This window comes from Nannospalax galili, unplaced genomic scaffold, assembly GCF_000622305.1.
Source record: "Nannospalax galili isolate Female #2095 unplaced genomic scaffold, S.galili_v1.0 scaffold184, whole genome shotgun sequence".
NCBI classification, from domain to species: domain Eukaryota; kingdom Metazoa; phylum Chordata; class Mammalia; order Rodentia; family Spalacidae; genus Nannospalax; species Nannospalax galili.
This window is the reverse complement of record NW_008351649.1, coordinates 2,015,413-2,035,769: the sequence shown is the minus strand read 5'-3', so window position 1 is coordinate 2,035,769 and position 20,357 is coordinate 2,015,413. Positions and strand designations below refer to the sequence as shown.

Sequence of the window (20,357 nt, the reverse complement as noted above, 5' to 3'; positions counted from 1 at the left end):
GGAAGGAAGGAAGGAAGGAAGGAAGGAAGGAAGGAAGGAAGGAAGGAAGGAAATATTAGGGAAGTGAGCAGAACTTGATGATTGGGTGGGGTGTGGCTAAGACTAAGAAAAGGACTCAAGAGGGACTCCAGGTCCATCTTGGGGCTGTTAAGGGAAAGAAATATCTATATAAGGCAAAGGACACATAGAGGGAAAGGGCTTTCTGGCTGGGAAGAAGGTAAATTCCAGCAGGTTCCAAAGCTCAGGAGATAAACCTGATGAAGAGGCTAGTTAACTCAAGCTGGGGACGTGGCTCGGTGAAGTGTTTGCCAGTCAAGCATGAGGGCCTGGTTTAGAGTCCAAGTACCCATGTAAAAAAGTAGCTGTGCTTGACAGTATGTCTATAACCCCAGCACTGGGGTGGGGTATGTGTGTGTAGAGTGGAGACAGATGGATGGCTAGACTCACTGACTAGCCACTCTAGCCAAATTGTTGAGCTCCAGGTTCAGTGACAGACCCTGTCTCAGAAAATAAGGTGGAGAGTGATTGAGGAAGACACCTCACATTGACTTCTGGCCTCCACACAGATGTATACATGCATGCACACACGTACGTACACACACACACACACACACACACACACACACACAATTAGAACTCACAGTCAAGCATGGTGACATATGCCTATAATCACAGGACTTGGGAGATGGAGGTAAAAGGATCTAAAGTTCAAGGCCTGCCTCAACTACATATCTAGTTGGAGACCAGCCTGGGCTACACAAGACCCTGTCTCAAACAAATCAGAACTCAAAAGCCTGGTGTAGAAGGCACAGGCCTGTAATGACAGCATCTCAAAGGTGAAGACACAAGGATCATGAGTTCTAGGCTAACCTGACCAGCAAAGAAAGACCCTGACTGGAAAAAAATGGAAAGAAAGAAAGAGAGGGCAGAGAAGGGAAGGGAAGGGAAGGGAAGGGAGGGGAAGGGAGGGGAGGGGAAGGGAGGAGAGGGGAAGGGAGAGGAGGGGAGGGAAAAACTTTGAGCTTGGGAGAGGGGCATGCTCCAGCCCACCCCAGCCCAGGGTGGCAGGTTCCACCAGGAATGGTTCTGGCCAGCATCAGCATCCCTATCCTCAGGGTTTGCTCTCCCCTTCCCCAGGTGTCTGACTTGAAGCCAGGAAAGCGGTACCTGTTCAAGGTCCAGGCCATGAACTCAGCTGGGCTGGGTCAACCATCGATGCCCACTGACCCCATCCTCCTGGAGGACAGACCAGGTAGGATGGCAGACAGTGCTAGGCTGTACTGTGGGGCTGTGCCCTGGGTACAGGAGGAGCTCCAGGGAAGATGGAGAAGCATGAGGATGGCGGGTGGAAGGCAGGCCTTCTCCAGCACTGTTCTTCCTTCCTCCAGCTCACCTTCCCCTGCTGGCTGGTTCCTCTCTTCTTCCCCAACCCCTATCATGGCTATGGAGTCAGGAAAGGAAGTCACCACTTCCCTAGACTGCAATGACGTTCTCCACTTTTTCTGTGCTGTATGCATGAGCTCATGTGACCCCAAGTGATACCCAGCTCCATCTTGTTTACCACGTGTAGCTTTGCCTGTGTGTGGTCACAGCTCTTGAGGGCTCTCCTGCTATACATGTCAGAGTTTGTCCTAGGTCCTCATACATTAGGACTGACTGTTCTAGTGCATAGGTTAAACCACCAAGGAATGCAGGTAGCAAGTGACAGGCTCACTCCACAATGTTAACAATAAAGCATGTTTGCTTCCTATTCTTTTAAGTATTCAACCAACAAATAAGTATTTGGTGAGGTCCACATTGCACTGGAAATGCAGCTGCCAAAGGAAGCGGGTGTGTGTCATGGTGGGGGAGATGGGTGCAGGGAGTGAGTGGACAGTAAAGATGGACTGCAAACTAGTCCATGAAGAAGGAGGTTTAAGATCACAGGAACAAGGCTAGGGATGTGGCTCAGTGGTGGAGGGCTGGCCCTAGCCCTGGGTTTGATCGCAGCACTGTAAAAAAAAAAAAAAAAAACAGAAAAGAAATAATTTTAAAAGACAGAAGCCAGCTGTAGTGGTGCACACCTGTAATCCCAGCACTCCAAATGCTGAGGCAGCAGGAACATCACCTACCTAGACTACATAGTGAATTCAAGGCCAGCTTGGGCTAATGTCTTAAAAATCCTGCCTCAGAAAGGAGGAGAAGGAGAAGGAAGAGGAGGAAGAGGAGGAGGAGGAGGAGGAGGAAGAGAAGAAGGAGAAGCAGGAGGAGCAGGAAGAGGAGGAGAAGGAGGAGGAAGAGGAGGAAGAGGAGGAGGAGGAGGAAGAGAAGGAGGAGAAGCAGGAGGAGCAGGAAGAGGAGGAGAAGGAGGAGGAAGAGGAGGAGGAGGAGCAGGAGGAGGAGGAGGAGCAGGAGAAGGAGGAAGAAGAGGAGGAGGAGCAGGAGCAAGAGGAGGAGGAAGAGCAGGAGGAGGAGGAGCAGGAGAAGGAGGAGCAGAAGGAGGAGGAGGAGCAGGAGAAGGAGGAGCAGGAGGAGGAGGAGGAAGAGGAGGAGGAGGAGGAGGAGGAGGAGGAGGAAGAGGAGGAGGAGGAGGAAGAAGAGAAGGAGGAGAAGCAGGAGGAGGAGGAGAAGGAGGAGGAAGAGGAGGAGGAGCAGGAGCAAGAGGAGGAGGAAGAGCAGGAGAAGGAGGAGCAGGAGGAGGAGGAGGAGCAGGAGCAGGAGGAGGAGGAGCAGGAGGAGGAGGAGGAGGAGGAGAAGGAGGAGGAAGAGGAGGAGGAGCAGGAGCAAGAGGAGGAGGAAGAGGAGGAGGAGGAGGAGGAGGAGGAGGAGGAGAAGGAGGAGGAGGAGGAGGAAGTAGAGGAGGGGGAGGAGGAGAAAGAGGAAGAAGAAGAGGAAGGAGGAGGAGGAAGGGGAGGAAGTAGAGGAGGGAAAAAGGAAGAAGAAGAAAAGGAGGCAAAGGAAGAGGAGAGGAAAAGAAGGAAGAAGAGTCAGTTGTGGAGGGCTTCTCAGAGGAGGTGAGAATTGAGCTGAGGACCCAGATCACGCACAATCTTGGAGTTCACAAGGAGTCGAGGCTGTACGCAGGGAAGGGACATGACCTGAATTATAATTTATAAACACCTGCTGCCCGCTGCTAAATCTTGTCCTCAGATGCCCCGGAGATCAAGGTTGGTGTGGACGAAGAAGGCCGTATCTACTTGGCTTTCGAAGCCCCCGAAGCCCCCGACTCCTCGGAATTTCAGTGGTCCAAGGATTACAAGGGTCCCCTAGATCCCCATAGGGTCGAGGTGGAGGATGAAATTAACAAGTAAGTGGAGAGTTGGGACACCCACTCAGCAGCACCCAAGGGCTGGCAGGACTGGAGGGCGGCACACAGACAGCGGGCTGGCAGGAGCTTCCCAGTCTGCCCTGAAGACGTGGGCTGCCACCACTGCATGAAACAAGGGAGGGTGTACTCAGGGACAGAAATGAACCCATTCTTTGGGAGGATTCTTTTTCGGTAAGGACCTGTGAGCATCTCTGCCCAATAACATGAGGGACTGGAATAGATGATCAGAGCGCCGTTGTCAAATGTCCCCTCCCAGCAGCCGGCCATGGCCTTAGCTATGTTAGGCAGGAGATAAAGCTGCCGTCTCCAGCCCTGAAAGAAAGTAGATCAGTGCAGTCATAAGCAGACCCCGTGCCTGACAGCCCAATTCTAAGAGCTTTTGCGGATGCTAGGCCACAAGAGTCCCGGGAGGTCCAAGGAGACAACTGCCCCTGCTGTCCAGCTCAGGATAGGGCACAGACCACCAGAGCTAAGATCCTCCAGCTCCCAGGCTCAAAATGTACAAGGCCAAAGTCCCCACTCAGAATGACTTTCTTCTCTCTACCAGGTCCAAGGTCATCCTGAAAGAACCTGACCTTCAGGATTTGGGCATCTACTCAGTGGTAGTCACCGATGCTGATGAAGACACCTCTGCAAGCCACACACTGACTGAGGAAGGTAAAGCACCTGCTCTGCCACCTCCCCAAAGAGACAGACACTCCCCCCCAATCCAGAGTCCAAGCATGAGTGCCCACAGAAACCAGCAAAGAGCAGCAAAAATGAGTGAAGCCGTCCTCACCTCATCCACTCAGCCTGTCAATCACTAAACACCTACTGAGCACCTCCCACAGGCACAAAGCTTCTGCCTGGTAGAATTCTCATTCTTGTCTGTCTTCTGTTTTCCCACTTTACACAAAGGCAAAGCTCTCAGAATTCTTTGGCTTCCTGCTATAACCTAAGAAAAACAGGAGTGTAAGGGTGGTCACAAATTGACAACGTCAGATGATTTGCGGCACGAGGCTGGCAATAGCAATAAGGAGCAGTGAGGACCGTGGTTAACCAGAGAGTGGCTGCCTTAATAGACCAGCCAGCTTTGATGGATTAGCCAGTAAAGCACATGCTCCTGGTTGATGAGACAGTCTCTGATGTCTCCATAGCAACTGGTCCCCTGCCCATTGTCTTTCCTGCTCATGGCCTGTCAGTCCCTTTTATTTTGCTAAACAGCCAAAGCCCAGTCTAATTCTAATTCCTTAATATGCTGGCTATTTGACCTTGAGCAAGTTGTATCACTTCCCAGACCTCAATCACCTCATCTGCACAGGGGGGTTAGAATCTCTGCTGCCCCTTTGAAACAGTGCCGTTATACAGCTACAATTAGATACTTGCCTAAGTGCAGTTCAGCATGCTAAGGACTTGGGTTTACAAGGCAAAATGAGGATGGACTAGAGCCTGCAATGTGCATTTATTGAGCACCTACTGTGTACGAGACACTCATGTATGTCCAGAGTGCAGGTCAGCAAGAGAGACAAACCTGACAGGAAGAAGCAGTTGGGCAATGCGGCAGCACTCTCTGAAGCAGCCCTGGAGACTTCTGGGCTGTTGCAGTCAGCATGTGGTCCAGACACTAGGCTGTAGGACAGCATGTAACAGTAGGTTAATGATAGGACCAAGGATACATGGCCTGGAAGGCCTGCAAGTGAACAGTGAGGCTCAGCCTCCTCAGTGCTGGGGACTAATGAGGTCACACGGAGCCTGGTACATTGTAGATGCTCTTTTGGGCAGGGTGTTCTCAGGGTGGCCAAGCATAGCCGGAGCATCTCCCATAGTGCCCCAAGACCAAAGCCCACAGTGCTCATCACCGGCCTCTGTGGAGCACATGACCCCAAGTTGGTGGCAATGTGGCGCTCTCTCAGAGCTTCTCAGCATAGGAGGGTTCCTCGGATGGTTCTCGTGGATTCCGTGGCCTGTTTCAGCTTCCGTTTTCTTTCTTGTCCCTCGCTGCTCCAGAGCTGAACAAGCTAAAGAAGTTAAGCCATGAGATCAGAAACCCAGGTAAGCACAGATGTGCAACTTCCCACAGTTCCTAAGGGCCCAAGGATGTGTCCTGAGCAGAGCCGAGTCAGGCAGAGAGCAAGGATACAACCTGGGGGAAAGGGAAAAGAACCACAGGCTGGAAAGCCAGAGACCAGAGGAGCACTGGGAAAGGACAGCCAGCAGGGAGCCAGCGGGGTGCAAGGAAGGGACCAGGGCAGTCTTTAATCATTACTATCACCGTCGCCTCCATCAATACCATCATCATCACCGTCACCACCATCATCACCATCACTATCCTCACCACCATCAACCACCATCACTATCATCACCACCACCGTCATCATCATCACCATCATTACCATCACCACCACATCACAATCACCGTTATCATCACTACCTTCACCACCATCACCATCACACCACCATCATCATCATCGCCTCATCATCAGCACCATCAATACCATCACCACCATAATCACTACCATCATCACCATCAACATCATCACTATCCCCAACACCATTGCCTCTACCACCATCATCCTCATCAGCCCTTGAGTCATCTGAGCTTTGGATCATCTAAACTTCCATTTCCCTCCTTTGGCCCTGGGTGGTGGAATCCTTAAGCCCAGTCACAGACTTGGTCACACACTGAAATAACCCTGGGAACTTTTCAAAATTCATCCCAGGCAATCACATAACCAAATCAGCATGGCAGGGAGCAGGGAGCCCAGACTTCTAGTGTTTAGGGCCCAGAGCCCTTGAAGGGGAAATGCTTTTCTGAGCTGAATTCTGTCTACAGCAAGCATGCACACAGACCCCCAGGCAGGCCCAGTCCCTTCAGGCTTTGTAAACATTTCCTATGTCCACTGCCAAGGGTGAATCTAGGTGGGGCTGAGAGAGAAGGAGAGGGCACCCCACCCACACCCTTCTTGTGTTTCCCAGTGATCAAGCTGATCTCCGGCTGGCACGTTGATATCCTCGAGCAAGGCGAGGTTCGGCTCTGGTTGGAGGTAGAGAAGCTGTCGCCAGCCGCTGAACTGCACCTCATCTTCAACCAGAAGGAGATCTTCAGCTCCCCGGTAACCGGTGCTCACAGTCCCTGGGTAGCCCCCCGCCTGCCCCAAGTCCTCACCTGTGGACTGGTGCCTTGTACTGCAGTCACTTTAGAAATGGCTGCCTGCTTTGGCTCTCCCAACACTGGGGTGCAGACGAAGACACCTGGGGGAGCAGGAAGGGGCGACTGAGAGGGAGGATGGGGGTGGAGCAACTGCATATTAAAATACACAGGATTTTATTTTAAATGATTATTTGTTCTTCGTAGAAGAGTGCTTCATAGAAGAGTATGACCTGTGAATCTTAGTTGATTCATAGGTAGACAGGTTAGGATGGGCTACTGATTCGCAGTTGTTTTTAATCTGCCAAAATGTCAATCTCAGTCTCCTGACAGCATCACATTGTTTGTGAATTTCATCTCCAGATGGCAGTGCAACTATCAGAAAACATGTATTAGGGCTAAAGTGTAGCTCGGTGGTAGAGCACATGCCTAGCATGGCCAAGATCCTGGGTTAGATCCAAGGGAGGAGGGAAAGAAAGGAGGGAGGGAAGGAGGGAGGGAGGGAAGAAGGGGGGAGGAAGAGAGGGAGGGAGGGGAGAGGAAGAGAGGGAGGGAGGGGAGAGGGAAGGAGGGGGAGGGGGAAAGAAGGAGGGGAGGGAAGAAGGGGATGGAGGGGAAGAGAGGGGGAAGGGAGGGAAGGTGGAGGAAGGCGGGAAGGGAGGAAGAATACATCCTATGGAGAAGGGCTTGCTGGTTCTGACTCAGGGAAATAGCGTGGAGCCAGATGTCAGCAAGTCCACTCCCAGCCCTTGAGTGCCTGTGGGCCAGTCTCACACCTCTGAGCCTCCATCACTGTAATTATACAGCAGGGCAGGTTTTCCCAAGACCAAAAGCAGCACAAGAGAAACAGATTTGAAAGCTCTGCGTACAGAACACACGTTGAGCTTGCCACATGTTATCCAAGGTATCACAGGGTCTAGAGGCTTTACTGTAAAACCAGCCCAAAAATAAAATAAAATAAAATTTTATCACTTCCTTCAATTGTGTATGCAAATAAAGTCACAGGTAGCAGGGACCGAAATGGGGAAAATAAAACTTAGTTTGTTGCAAAATGCAAATGAACAATTTGGAAGAGTGTTAAAATGTAAAAGGAAAACTGGGCGTGGCAGTACATGCCCATAATCTCAACACTGGAAAGGCAGAGCAGGAGGATCAGGAGTTCAAGGTCATACTCGGCCAGTTTGAGGCCAGCCTGGACTACATGAGACCCTGCCTCTAAAGAAAAACTTGGGGCTAGTGAGATGGCTCAGCTGGTAAGGGCACTTACCACCAAGCCTGAAACCTGAGTTCAATCTCTGGGACCTACTCCCACAAGATCCGATTCCCACAAATTGTACACACACACACACACACACACACACACACACACACACACACACGCGTGCACATATGTGTGCGCACATCACACACACACACACACACACACACACACACACACACACACGTGTGCACAGACGTGTGTGCACAAATAAATTGAAATGTAATTAAATTAATTTTTTTACTTAAATTGCAAAAGAAACTTAAAAGAACCACTAATGTGAGACATGGTGGGGCACAGAGATTGGTTTTGTTTTGTTGTTGTTGTTTGAGACAGGGTCTCACTATGTAGTCCCGGCTGGCCTGGAACTCACTATGTAAACCAGGCTTGCCTAGAACTCACAGAGATCTGCGTACCTCTGCCTCCCCATGCACCACCACATCCAGCCCAGAGATTATTATTAAATTATAATTCATTCAATCATGGGATCCCCAATCTATATAAACAAGGAAGGATTATCTAGAACCCTTTCTCAGTCCCTGCGGGTTGACAGTTTGTACATAACACCCCAAGTCTGACCACACCCTGAGGTGTGCCCCTCAGCAGATCTCTCAGAATAGCAAAGACTCCAGGGTTTGTTTCCCCTCAGAACCGCAAGATCAATTTTGACCGTGAGAAGGGCCTGGTGGAAGTTATCATTCAGCAACTATCTGAGGACGACAAGGGGTCATACACTGCCCAGCTCCAAGATGGAAAAGCCAAAAACCAGATCACCCTCACCCTAGTGGACGACGGTCAGCACAGCCCCACTCTGCCCTGGGCCACCTGCCTCACTGTCCTTGAACCCAGCTTTCTCTGTGTATTCCTGCCCTCCTCACACTCTCAGCAGCCCCCCCAGCTTGGGGTCTGCTGACTGCATCCCTGGTCTTCTGTTCACCTTGATGCCCCCTCTGGGAGCCTCTGTCACTCATGCCAGGTCTTCTCCATGTGTTCACAGATTTTGACAAGCTTCTAAGAAAGGCAGAAGCTAAGAGAAGAGATTGGAAGAGAAAGCAGGGTAAGAGCCACTGGCCAGTGCTGGAAGATACCGACCCACCCCACCGTGGTCTGGTTCAATCCTACTCCAGTGTTGGAACAAAACCTCATTTGAAAGTCGTGTACCCCAGGCCCCTTGCTTCACCACAGTCCCTCCCCTGATCTTAGAGACTAGGATCTTTAGCAATCTCCTCCCCAGCTGGCTTCCCTTATCAGGCCACCAGGTGGCGCCCTGGCCCAGCCTGGAGTCCAGGCTCATGATTCCCAACCCCTACCTCCAGGTCCCTATTTCCAGGAGCCTTTGCAGTGGAAGATCACAGAGGATTGCCAAGTGTTGCTGACATGCAAGGCAAGTCCCAACCCACCCAGGTCTGCCTCCAGCCCAGTGAAGCAAGACCTCTGGCTTATTCCCAAGCCCAGAGGCTGTCCCTGCCCACTCCACCCCTGAATTCCATCCTATGCCCTTGTGCTGGGCTGATCTCATGCCTGGGTCAGGGCCCTAGGAGAGCACAGTCACACACACACACACACACACACACACACACACACAACAACACAAAACCACCTTCCCAGGCCCAGGCAGTAGGATTATTGTGAGGTGGATCAACCTTAAGCTAGATCTCCCAGCAGCTCTGCAGGGAGTCCCCAGGGCCCAGGGGATCTGGGAGCTATGAAGGAATCTATATGTCAAGGAGCTTCGCTGGACAGCACTCAGTGCATCGGGTATTATTTTATTTTATTTCATCTGTCTCACAGTCATCTGTGGTATGGATGTTATTACCTCCACCTCAGGGACAAGAATACAAATAACTCAAGACCACACAAGGGTACAGGGAGCCAGGTCCTAACCAAGTCACCCTGACTCCAAAGCCCAGGTCCCCTTGATAATGGGGAAGTGCATCATAGATGGGTGCCACCCCCCCCCAGCATATTCATTCAGAAAATAAAATCATGCACTGCACACCCAATACTCTGCAAACCCCTAGGCATATGTAATGCAGATTTGGTTTCCTTAGTCCCCTGGGAACCCATAGTACATGACAGAATTATTGGAAAATGGCATTCTTTATGCTTGATCAGACATGGTCAGGAAATTCATTGTGAGGCAGGAGGGGTACTCTGGGGTGCTCCCAGAAGGAGGTGACAGCTGGGACTTTAAGAAGCCTGAGCTTTACAGGGAAAGCAGAGCAGAGAGGTTTCCAGAAGAAGCAGAAGTTGGAATCCAGAGGCCAGCAGAGGAGTCTCGGTGTGAGGAAGGGGTCAACTGACTTCAGCAAGCGTGTCTCTGTGGCTCATGGGGGAGGAAGTCATGTTTGCAAAGAAGTTATTTGAGCTGGGTGTTTATGAGAAAGCTTGATGGAGTCCCCTCACATCCTGCCTTCCTCAGGTCACCAATACCAAGAAGGAGACCCGCTTCCAGTGGTTCTTCCAGAAGAAAGAGGCACCCAGTGGGCAGTACGACCCACAGACTGGAGATGGGCTTCTGCATATCGAGGAGGTGAGTGCCACTGGGGCTGGGGGCGCACACCCTGCTCAGCTGCCAACTGAATGGATCGGAAAGCACTGGGCTGAGCAGAGCAGGGCTGGGACTAGTGAGAGACAAGCGAGGCACCCACACACGGAGCATCCAAACCCCAATCCAGAAAAATACTAGGGACTGGGGGGTGTAGTTCAGCTGGTAGAGCTGGCCGGACACACAGGAAGTCCTGGGTTCAAGTCCCAGAACTACATAAACTGGGTGAGAAAGTGCACACTTGTAATCCCAGCACTCAGGAGATGGAGTCGGGGGATCAAGTTCAGGGTCATCCTTGGCTGCAGCAGGTTTGAAGCCAACCTAAACCATATCAGACCTTCAAACAAACAAAAAGATAAATACTGGTTTATGCAATGTTTAAAAAGTCAAATTTAATGTTTAAAAATTGGAGGTGCAGAGTCAGGGGAACTCAACGAACAAAGATGCTTGTCACTGAGTTCAACAACCTGAGTTTGATCCCCAGGACCCACATAGCGGAAGAAGAGCACAGACTCCCAAAAGTTGTTCTCTGACCTACTACACACACACACACACACACACACACACACACACACACACGTGCATGGGCACACAATAAAATAAATTAAATAAATGAATAAATAAGCAAATAAGTAAATAAGTAAATAAATAAATAAAATGTAATCAAGCTTTAAAACATTTTTGAAAATTTTCTGTGTATGAGTGTTTTATCTGCATGTATATAAGTGTACATGTGCATGCAATGCCCATGGAAGCCAGAAGAGAGTGTCAGATCCCTGAAACTAGACAGTTGTTAGCTGCTATGTGGGTGCTGGAAACCTAACCCAGGTCTTCTGGAAGAGCAGCCAGTGCTCTTAACTGCTGAGCCATCTCTCCAGCCCCCTCTTTAAACCATTTTAAATTAAGGAAAAGACCTACAGAATTTTGAAGAAGATAAGAGTAGTATTACTGATTTTTCCCTTTCTCGGGCTCCAGACCTGGCTCTGGTATTGACTGTGCAGCCTTTGGCTGGTTGTTGGTCCTTTCTGACCTCTGGTCCATCTGCTCTTGGACTAGGATTGAGGACAGGAACACTGTTCCCAAGTGAGGCAGGTCTGGAGCAAAGTAGGCCTAGAGCCCAATTCTCCCCACGCCCTCCCACAAGGCCCCCTAGAGGAGTGTGACCTGGCTAGAAAAGACATGTAAGGCTGGTTCCCCACCTGCCCAAATGTTCTCCTGCTGCTGGCTTCCCGGGCCTCATTGGGTGCTGGAGGAACTGGACAGTTGATCACAGGCTTCCTACTAGGAAGGAAATGACCAGGCCAGGGTCTTCCTCCATATCGTGATCAGAACAATGCCACAGCAGCCTCTGTCACTGTTAACCAAGCTCCTCACAGGATATGCCATTCAGTTGGTACTTAATAGTTGTGGGGTCTTGATATAATGACCCATCCCGTAGATTCAGAGCTTTCTGGCTCCCATAGTGTTAACCCTAGGTCCCCCACAGCACCAGAGGCACATAGACAGAACGAGGATACCAACATTATTTCACAGACGAATAAACTGAGGCTCTGCAGGGTGAAATGAAAGAGCACAAGGCTAGAGTGGGGTCAGAGGTCACTCTAGCACCACCCCCATATGATTGGGACTTTGAGGCCTTCCCTGAGTAAAGGGGGGGGGGGTGTGGAAGAAGATTCTTGAGGTTCAGTTGTCAGTCCCCAGAAAGACCTTCCTTTGCCTTGAATCCTGCCCCAAAGCTACTGTGTGGAGGTAGCCAGGGTGGGAGGGACCTTTGGGGGCCTGGAAGCAAACATTACTCCATGGGCCCTGAAAGAGGTAGATTCTGACCTCTGCACCTCGCCTTAAAAGCACATCCCCAGGCTGGAGCCTAGTGGTAGACTACTTGCCTAGCACTGGAGATGCCCTGCCCTGGTTCCGGACCCAGCAAACATTTTCAAAAGTGCAATCAAGTTCTCACTTCAATGATTATTGATTCAGATTTAATTTGAGATTGCCAAGGTGTGCCAGAAAGACCCCCTGTCCTGAGCCAAAGAAAAAAGTGTTTCCTTCTTGGGAACTGCAGGAGTCATTGTGTCTGGCCTGAGGGAGAGAACAGGTTGGGGAGAGAGTGCCTTGCACTGACAAGCTCTGCCAGGAGGCTCGCCATGCTGAGCTAGGCTGGACTCAAAGCAGCGCCCTGGGATACAGATGGGGTGTTTGTTTCTGCCCTTGGTGCACACACACACACACACTCACACACACACGTGTGTGTGTGCATGCACTTGCCTTCTCCAGGCCCAGATGAGCCTTGAGCTAGGAATCAATCAACATTGGAGCTGACAGAAGCCTTATAGGCCATCAGCCCAGAGGAGTAAACTGAGGCCCAGGGAGAGAAAGGTCTTGCCAGAAGCCACACAGTGTTGGACCCTGGAACCTCCTGACTTGCCATCAACTCTCCAAGCACATACCACCATCTCTCATCTTCTTTTGTAGTTGTCCAAAGAAGACCAAGGAATTTACAGAGCTATGGTTTCTGATGAGCGGGGGGAAGACAACACCATCCTGGACCTCACAGGCGAAGGTAGGTGCCAGTGATGTCAGAGATGGGCCGGGGGGGGGGCATGAGAGGTCACACTGGAGCAAGAGACTGCAGTAGGATATGTGGCTTATGATTTTTGGGATCTCCATTTCACTTGGGGAAACTGAGGCACTGAGCAGTTAAGGGACTTGCCCAAGGTTGCACAGCTAGTCAGGAACAGAGGTCTGGTATATGTGATACCATGGTATACCACAGTAAACCCAGGCTTGGAGACTCTCCATCCAGAAGGCCCTGGCTGCTGTTGAGGTCAATTGATATAGCCAGAAATAAATTGCCAGGTGGCAGCCCCTCTGCCCCACCCATCACTGACCACCTGAGTTCTCCTCCCACTCCCAAGTCATCCTTCAGAGCATTCTGCCCTCAGAGAAGCTCTGAGCTCTCTCACCCTTCTCCAAGGATATCCCCTCTTCTGGATATCCCAAAGGGAACCCACCCAGCTGATCATTCTCTGTCTCCCTCCAGCCCTTGATGCTGTCTTCACTGAGCTGGGCAGGATCAGTGGTAAGTATGCCTGCCTTGTTGTCCTGCTCTGCCCTAATGCCAAAGAGCCTCCAAGGGACCCCAAAATGGCCTTGGCTGTGGAAATGGGTCTAGGAGCCACCCTCAACAATGGGAAGAGAAGCCCGAGCCTCCACACAGCACTGTGTCCCCTCCACACTGCCTCTGGGGCAGCAGCAAGCAGACTGGCCTGCAAATATGCCACTCACAGGTCCTCAGGGGAGACTCACAGGTCTCCTCTGCATCCCCAGCTCTCTCTGCAACCCCACTGAAAATCCAGGGGACCGAGGAGGGGATCCGGCTCTTCAGCAAGGTCAAGTACTACAATGTGGAATACATGAAAACCTCCTGGTTCCACAAGTAGGTTAACGTAGCCCCCGTCAGTCCTTGGCAAGCTGGAAGGGCCCAGAGCCTGCTCCATGAGGGCTTCCCTCCCTCCCCCTGCCCAGTCCTCCCAGCAGGGACTGTTTCAAAGGGGTCAGCGGGGCAAGGGTTTAACATCAGCCCTGTCCACAGGCAGGGTTGGGGATAGGGTGAGCAAAGAGAGAAGGACAGCGCCCTCCTCCCAGATGGGAATGCTGGTGGTAGGGCCATTCTTCTGAGATCTCCGTGACCACAGAAGGATCACAGCCCCAGACCTGGAAACTGGAGAAGGGAAGGATACAGGAATGAGACAGAGCCTGTCCGCGGGGTGATAGTGCCCTGGTGGGCCTCCCCAGTCTCAGCAAACCCTGGCAGCAGGGTTCAAGGGGGAAGTACAGGCAGAGGAAGCTGAGGTGCTAACAACTGATCAAGGTCAGGGCTTGAAAGCAGGAGAGATGAGGTTTCCAGAGATTCAGTCAGGAGCTAAGTAACCTAGATAGTTTGAGGGTAGAATTTCTCCTGGGCTTCTTATTATGTGCACACCTCAGCCTTATGAAGCAGACATGGCTGCACACATTCTATGGGAAAGTCTGGATTGACTTGGGCAAGTCTGTGCAATGAGAGCTAGGGCCACAGAAAGACTCAAGAGGGGAAGGGACTTCTCTAGCCAGAGTTTTTGAGCCCTGTGGCAACAGGCTTAGGTAACACTGGGGACGTGGGATAAATGTCTTCAGGAATGAAATTTAGGTAGTGAAGAGAAAGGGCTTAATGTTAAGTTGGTTTCCAAGATTAGGAGAGAGTGACTGTGAGACGATACTGCAGGATTAGGATGGAAATGCAGAATCAAGGGAGTGACTCCCTAGGACAGGAAAGTGGCAGTCACAGGTCACCCAGCCTGGAAGGCCATTTGCATCAGAGTCCCACATACACACCTAGCATTTGCTGACAGTTCATCTGCCCCCAGATTGCTAAGGGAATGAAGGAATGGATGGGAGACTGAACGCTGAATGGATGGATGATTGGATGATGAACGGAGCACTGGCCAATAAATGGATCTGAATGGACTGTCTCACTGATGGTCACACCCCTCAGCCATGGATCTGAAAACAACACTCCAAGAGAGGGCCTGAGGACAGGGAGTCTAGCCTTACAGCCAGCCTCAGTGATTCTCTGACCTTGCATTCAGAGACAAGCACCTGGAGAGAGGTGACCGGGTTAGGGCAGGCACCACCCTGGATGAGATCTGGCTCCACATCCTGGACCCCAAGGACTCGGACAAGGGCAAGTACACCCTGGAAATAGCTGCTGGGAAGGAAGTCCGGCAGCTCTCAGCAGATCTCTCCGGGCAAGGTGAGCTGTCCTTCTGTCTGTCTTCGGAGAATCCCATCTAGAAAACCCCAGGGGGACCAGGTGCATATCTGTAATCCTAGCACTTGGGAAGCTAAGACCTGACGATCAGGAGTTCAAGGTTATCCTCTGCTACATAGTGAGTTTGAGACCACCCTGTCTCAAAAAAAGGGGTTGGGGGGCTTCAGGGGTTAGAAGTGCTTGCCGCCAGGCATCACGGCGCATGCCTTTAATCCCAGCACTTGGGAGGCAGAGGCAGAGGCAGGCAGATCTTTGTGAGTTTGAGGCCAGCCTGGTGTGAGTTCCAGGACATCTGGGGCTCTAGGGAGACCCTGTCTCAAAAGGCAAAAAAAAAAAAAAAAAAAAGTGCTTGCCATGCAAGCCTGATGACTTTTGAGTTCAATCCCCAGAAACCCAGTAGAAGAAGAGAGCTGACTCCACAAAGTTGTCCTGGGCCTTCACACACAGACAATAATGATAAATTTTAAAAATTTTAAAAAAGAAAACCCCATTGTGGGCCCTACAACTTTAACACTTGGGAGGCAGCAGGAGAAGGGTAGCACGTTCAGAGTCAGCTTGGGCTATATAGTGAGAACCTGTCTCAAAAAGATGAAGATGCCAGGCTTGGTGGGGTATCCCAGCACTTGGAAGGCACAGACAGGAAGATCTATGTGAGTTTGAAGCTAGCCTGGTCTACATAGTGAGTTCCAGGCAATCCAGGGCTGTTTTTTGTCTCAAAAAAACAAAAAAGGAACCAGACATGGTGGTACATGCCTTTAATCCTAGCACTTGGGAGGCAGAGGCAGGTGGATCTCTGTGAGATCCAGGCCAGCCTGGGATGGTCTACTTAGCAAGTTCCAAGCCAGCTGGGCTACCTAGTAAGACCTTATCTCAAAAAAAGAAAAAAAAGTAAAATAAAATAATGAAAACCCCATGGTCTTCTGAGAGACTCTCTTCTCCCCAGTCCTGGCACTGGCCCCAAGAGAACCCTAGAACGGGGAAGAGAGTAAAGGACAGTCCCCACTCAGCCCTGTCTTGCCTTTATCTTTGTCCTGCAGCCTTTGATGATGCCCTGGCAGAGCACCAGAGACTGAAGTAAGTTTTCCCACTCCGCATGTCAATCATAGCCCCCTCGGAGGTAACATAAACTGCCCAGGCCCCTTCTGGGAGCCCTAGAAGCGCCACCTTCCCCTGTCACCCCCTCAGCTCATACAGCAAGACTTGGACATGTGACTGCAACTCTGCTCCTGTTTCTGTCTTTCAGGGCCTTGGCCATCATTGAGAAGAGTGAGTCACCAGTAGTCGTGTTGTTCTGTTCCTGACTCTAGGCTGGTTTCTCTGGACCCCCAGCCTCCTGGAAGGCTGCTGAAGTCCCAGATCTCCAGCAGGCTTTGTGGGGTTCTGGGGTCTCACGTTGCTACTGGGGAGATCTGGGAGGTAGCTGTAAAAAAAGACAGATGGATAAGGATCCTGAGGATACCTGAAGTGGTGGGTTGGACACGCCCTGTATGGGCCTGGTGCCAAGCAGATGCACACAACCTTTGGTGGGAACCCAAAGACAGGGAACAGAGGGGTGTGAGGCTGAACTGGCCTGTCTTTTTTTTAAGATTTATTTTTATTTGTGTGTATGTGTCTGTGTGAGTGTATGCCGCATGTATGAGAGCACGCTTGCAGAGTCTAGAAGGGGGTGCCAGATCCCCTGGAGCTGAAGTTATAGGTAGTTATGAACTTTAGTCCTCTGCAAGAGCAGCCAGTGCTCTTAACTGCTAAGTCATCTCTCCAGCCTTTAAGCTAGCCTTTCTGAGTGGACTAGAGGGAAGGGCAAGGGGGCGTCTCATCTAACCCAGAATCAGCCCCAAGCCCAGGGGATTTGGCACAGCTTTTGAGCTACTGTGAAAGCTACCAAATCCACCAGCTCAAACCTGCCCACTTACAAGGTCTCCCAGGCAGCTCTGAACAGCCCAGTGCTAGACGCATAGCCTTCTAATCTCTCTGGCCCAGTGATGAAAAATGGGGACTCTTCAGTGAAGGGCCAAGCCAGCAGCAGAGTCCTACCACTTTACCAGCCTGACCACAAAGGAGGAACCTGGATGGCTATGAGAATCAGGGACACTGTGTGACCACCAGCACACAGACGTTGGTGCCTGTCCCTATGTGGCACCTTGTCCCAGACTATCCCTATGTGACAGGAAGGTTGGGCACTGAGTCTTTATCTTCAGTCTAGACAATTCCAGGTTCCAAGTGGCCCTGCAGTGAGGTGCTCTCACAGAGGCCAGCCACCTCAGGGGTGACAGCACAGCCTGAGGCCAGCCTTGGGCTACTCAAGCCTGATGAGCTCTCACAGCACCACCTAGCCATTGCCCAGCACAAACAAACATCCCCTCCCATCTAGAACTCCCACAGAAGGAAGTTGCTGGGACTTGAGAAATCAGAGTCAGTGGGAGAAGCAGGATCCCCAGCTGTGGAAGGCTGGGAGGAATTCCTGCCCATGACAGTGCCCATCCCTGGGGCTTCCCCTGCCTGATTCAAGGACCTGACTTCTGACAAACTGACATCTGAACTAGGCTCTTTACACTTTGGGGATGCATGATCTAGAGCCTGTCAGATCCCCTTGTCTCCCCACTGCCCCTATTGCAGTATTAGGGACACATTTCTATCTCTACTTAGCAATTTATAGCCACATTGTCTTCCTGGGGCCACCAGGTCCCTCCTTGGACCAGAGGCAGGGTGTCCTAAAAGCTGCAACTTTCCCAGACCTCTTCTTGGTTCACTCCCTCGGTGGTCAGTGACACAGTTTGTTTGGTAGATAATGTCAGTTTAAGTTCAGAGCAATCTCCTTTACCTTCTTCTCCACTCCCCAGTGACAGAGGAACTCACTGTCACCCCAGGTACCACTAATCGTAGTGACCTCAACTTGATGGCAGAAACCCCCACGTTCCACGTCTTCTACTTGTGAAGATGAGGCTCATGTGGTACTGTTAAAGACAGAACTAGAAAGAGGCCTAACATTAACCCTTAGCTCTGAGGAAAACTACTGGGCGGGAGGGCAGCTGGCAGAACTCACCACTGAGTTCTCTTCTTTCCATTCTAGATCGGGCCAAGGTGGTGAGGGGCCTGCCAGATGTGGCCACCATCATGGAAGATAAGGTACTGTCCCTTCTGGCCCATGGCCAGCAGTCCCATGCTCCTGTTCCCTCAAGGATCCCTCCCAAGTCATGAAACAGTGGAGTTCTGTGGATTTACCTCCCAAGTCATGAAACAGTGGTGCTCTGTGGATTTACCAGCCAAAGGTGGTAGGTTGGCCAGAGAGGCTGAACCTATCACATACGAGCAAGCGGCTCACTGATGACATGTGTATCAAGGAAAATCGCTGAATCCAGGTCAGACCCAGTGCTTAACTGGGTTCCATCTCTAGACAGCTTGGATCAGAGTCTGCCCACTGTGACTTTGGTCTCCACAGGAGTTCAACTACATGATCCTGAAGAGATCTAGTGTTTTCAGTAACCTATGCGGTGCTTGCTTTGTGTGGGGTATTACTATATATATCATTCCGTATTTTAGCTGATTTTGTCACCAAGCCAACCACAGGAAATAGGGTATTAATGCTAGTGACATTTGATAGCAGAGGAGACTGAGACCCAGAGTGGTTAAGGTACTAACGTCACATAGCCTCACTGATAGAGCTGAGAATCACAGCAACTGCCGATTCCAGAGCCTTGAGTTTCACCATCACACTGCAGTGTTCTTTGTTAAACCTCACTCAGGAACTTCAAATTCAAGTCACAAATCTTTGTCCTAAAGTAACATAACCTCCTTACTGGGGTGGGTAATTGCAAAAGAGAGCAATCTAAGATTCCAACTAGAAACTATTCCTGTAGAAAAGCTGATGGAGAATCTGGGGTTGAAACAGAATGTGTCTCTCTTTATGGGTTACAATGAAACTCACAGAAGGGTTGACTGGGGTGTAGCTCAGTTGATAGAGTGCTTGCCTAGTGTACATGAAGCTCTGAATTTGACCCCTCCTATTGCATAAAGCAGGCATGGTAGGAATACCAGCACTTGGGAAGTGGAGGATTAGAAATTCAAGGTTGTCTTCAGCTATATAGTGAATTCAAAGCTATCCCAAGATACATACATCCTGTCTCAAAAAAGGAAATAAGATGTAATACATGTCCAAGTAGCTTACTGGACCAGAAGCTCTCTAGGTACATGAAGGTGAGTGCCAGGTTCAAGTTCCAAGTTCAAATTATAAGGAAGTAAAACTGTTCTCTTCCTATCCATCAAAACAGACCCTATGCCTGACCTGCATCATCTCAGGAGATCCTGTCCCTGAAATCTCTTGGCTAAAGAATGACCAGCCTGTCACCTTCCATGACCGATATCACATGGAGGTGAGGGGGACAGAAGTCACCATCACTATCAACAAGGTCACCAGTGATGACAGCGGGCGTTATGGTGTCTTTGTCAAGAATAAGTATGGCTCGGAGACCGGTCATGTCACCATCAGCGTGTTCAAACATGGAGAGGCACCCAAGGACATGAAGAAGATGTGATGGGCGTGTTCAGGGCCAGCCTGAGATCTGCATTGCACGGACCAGGAGGCCAACCAGTGGGTCATAGCCTGGCATTGGCTGGGGTGTGGAGTAGGGGAAGGGACAGGGTAGAACCCAGGACATGAGGGGAGCTGGAGTGGACACACCAGAAAGAAGCAACAGAGATCCTGCTGGGTCTTCAGAGGCCTCCAAGATGGGCAGAGGGGGTGGAGGTAGTTAGCACTAGACTTGGAAATCAGAAGCTGGGAACCAAGACTCAGTTTCATCAAAGCTCTTGTGCTCTCAGGCATCAGATGAACAATCCCACCCCCCCCCCCCTACCACCCACCCCTAATGACGGCTTGTGAAACCCCTTATAGACCATATGCCAGGGGCTCAGAACAGGAGGCAACATTGTTCTTTATGAGCATTTGGTAAAGTTGACAATTTTGGTTGTCCCAACTGGAGGTGTTTACTGGCATCTAGTGGGTTAAGGTCAAGTAGGTCAAAATGTGACTGAACACTGCCTTCCTGGCACAGAGTTTATGCAGTTGATCAATCCTTTCATCACAATTCTCTTTTAGGACAGGACTGTTGCAGTTCCAACACTCATCAGAAGTGTAGCATGCACAAAGCTCAGGGTGGTCCTGGAACTACAAAGATAAACAATACTCAGACCCCACCCAGGAGGGGGTCTCAGTACCGAAGGGAAACAGATGTGGATGGAGATGACCCCAGGGCAAGGCAGACGATGAAAACACTAAACAGGTCCAAGGACAGTGCCACCCATGATCAGGGG

General features: G+C 50.8%; 1 protein-coding gene across 1 annotated transcript in view; it reads left to right on the top strand.

The window, feature by feature from the left end:
* Myom3 (myomesin 3) overlaps positions 1-19,820 on the top strand; it is a 54,958-nt gene extending 35,138 nt beyond the window's left edge. Inside the window, exons 21-37 of the mRNA XM_008848623.2 lie at positions 1,138-1,252; positions 3,130-3,286; positions 3,855-3,964; positions 5,294-5,338; positions 6,263-6,399; positions 8,342-8,486; positions 8,690-8,749; positions 9,009-9,076; positions 10,115-10,225; positions 12,713-12,800; positions 13,281-13,319; positions 13,568-13,676; positions 14,866-15,029; positions 16,085-16,121; positions 16,291-16,313; positions 18,118-18,173; positions 19,316-19,820. Coding sequence (XP_008846845.1) covers positions 1,138-1,252; positions 3,130-3,286; positions 3,855-3,964; positions 5,294-5,338; positions 6,263-6,399; positions 8,342-8,486; positions 8,690-8,749; positions 9,009-9,076; positions 10,115-10,225; positions 12,713-12,800; positions 13,281-13,319; positions 13,568-13,676; positions 14,866-15,029; positions 16,085-16,121; positions 16,291-16,313; positions 18,118-18,173; positions 19,316-19,579 — 1,728 coding nt within the window. The 3' untranslated portion in view covers positions 19,580-19,820. The remainder of the gene's footprint in view (positions 1-1,137; positions 1,253-3,129; positions 3,287-3,854; positions 3,965-5,293; positions 5,339-6,262; positions 6,400-8,341; positions 8,487-8,689; positions 8,750-9,008; positions 9,077-10,114; positions 10,226-12,712; positions 12,801-13,280; positions 13,320-13,567; positions 13,677-14,865; positions 15,030-16,084; positions 16,122-16,290; positions 16,314-18,117; positions 18,174-19,315) is intronic.
* The last annotated feature ends 537 nt before the right edge of the window (positions 19,821-20,357 follow it).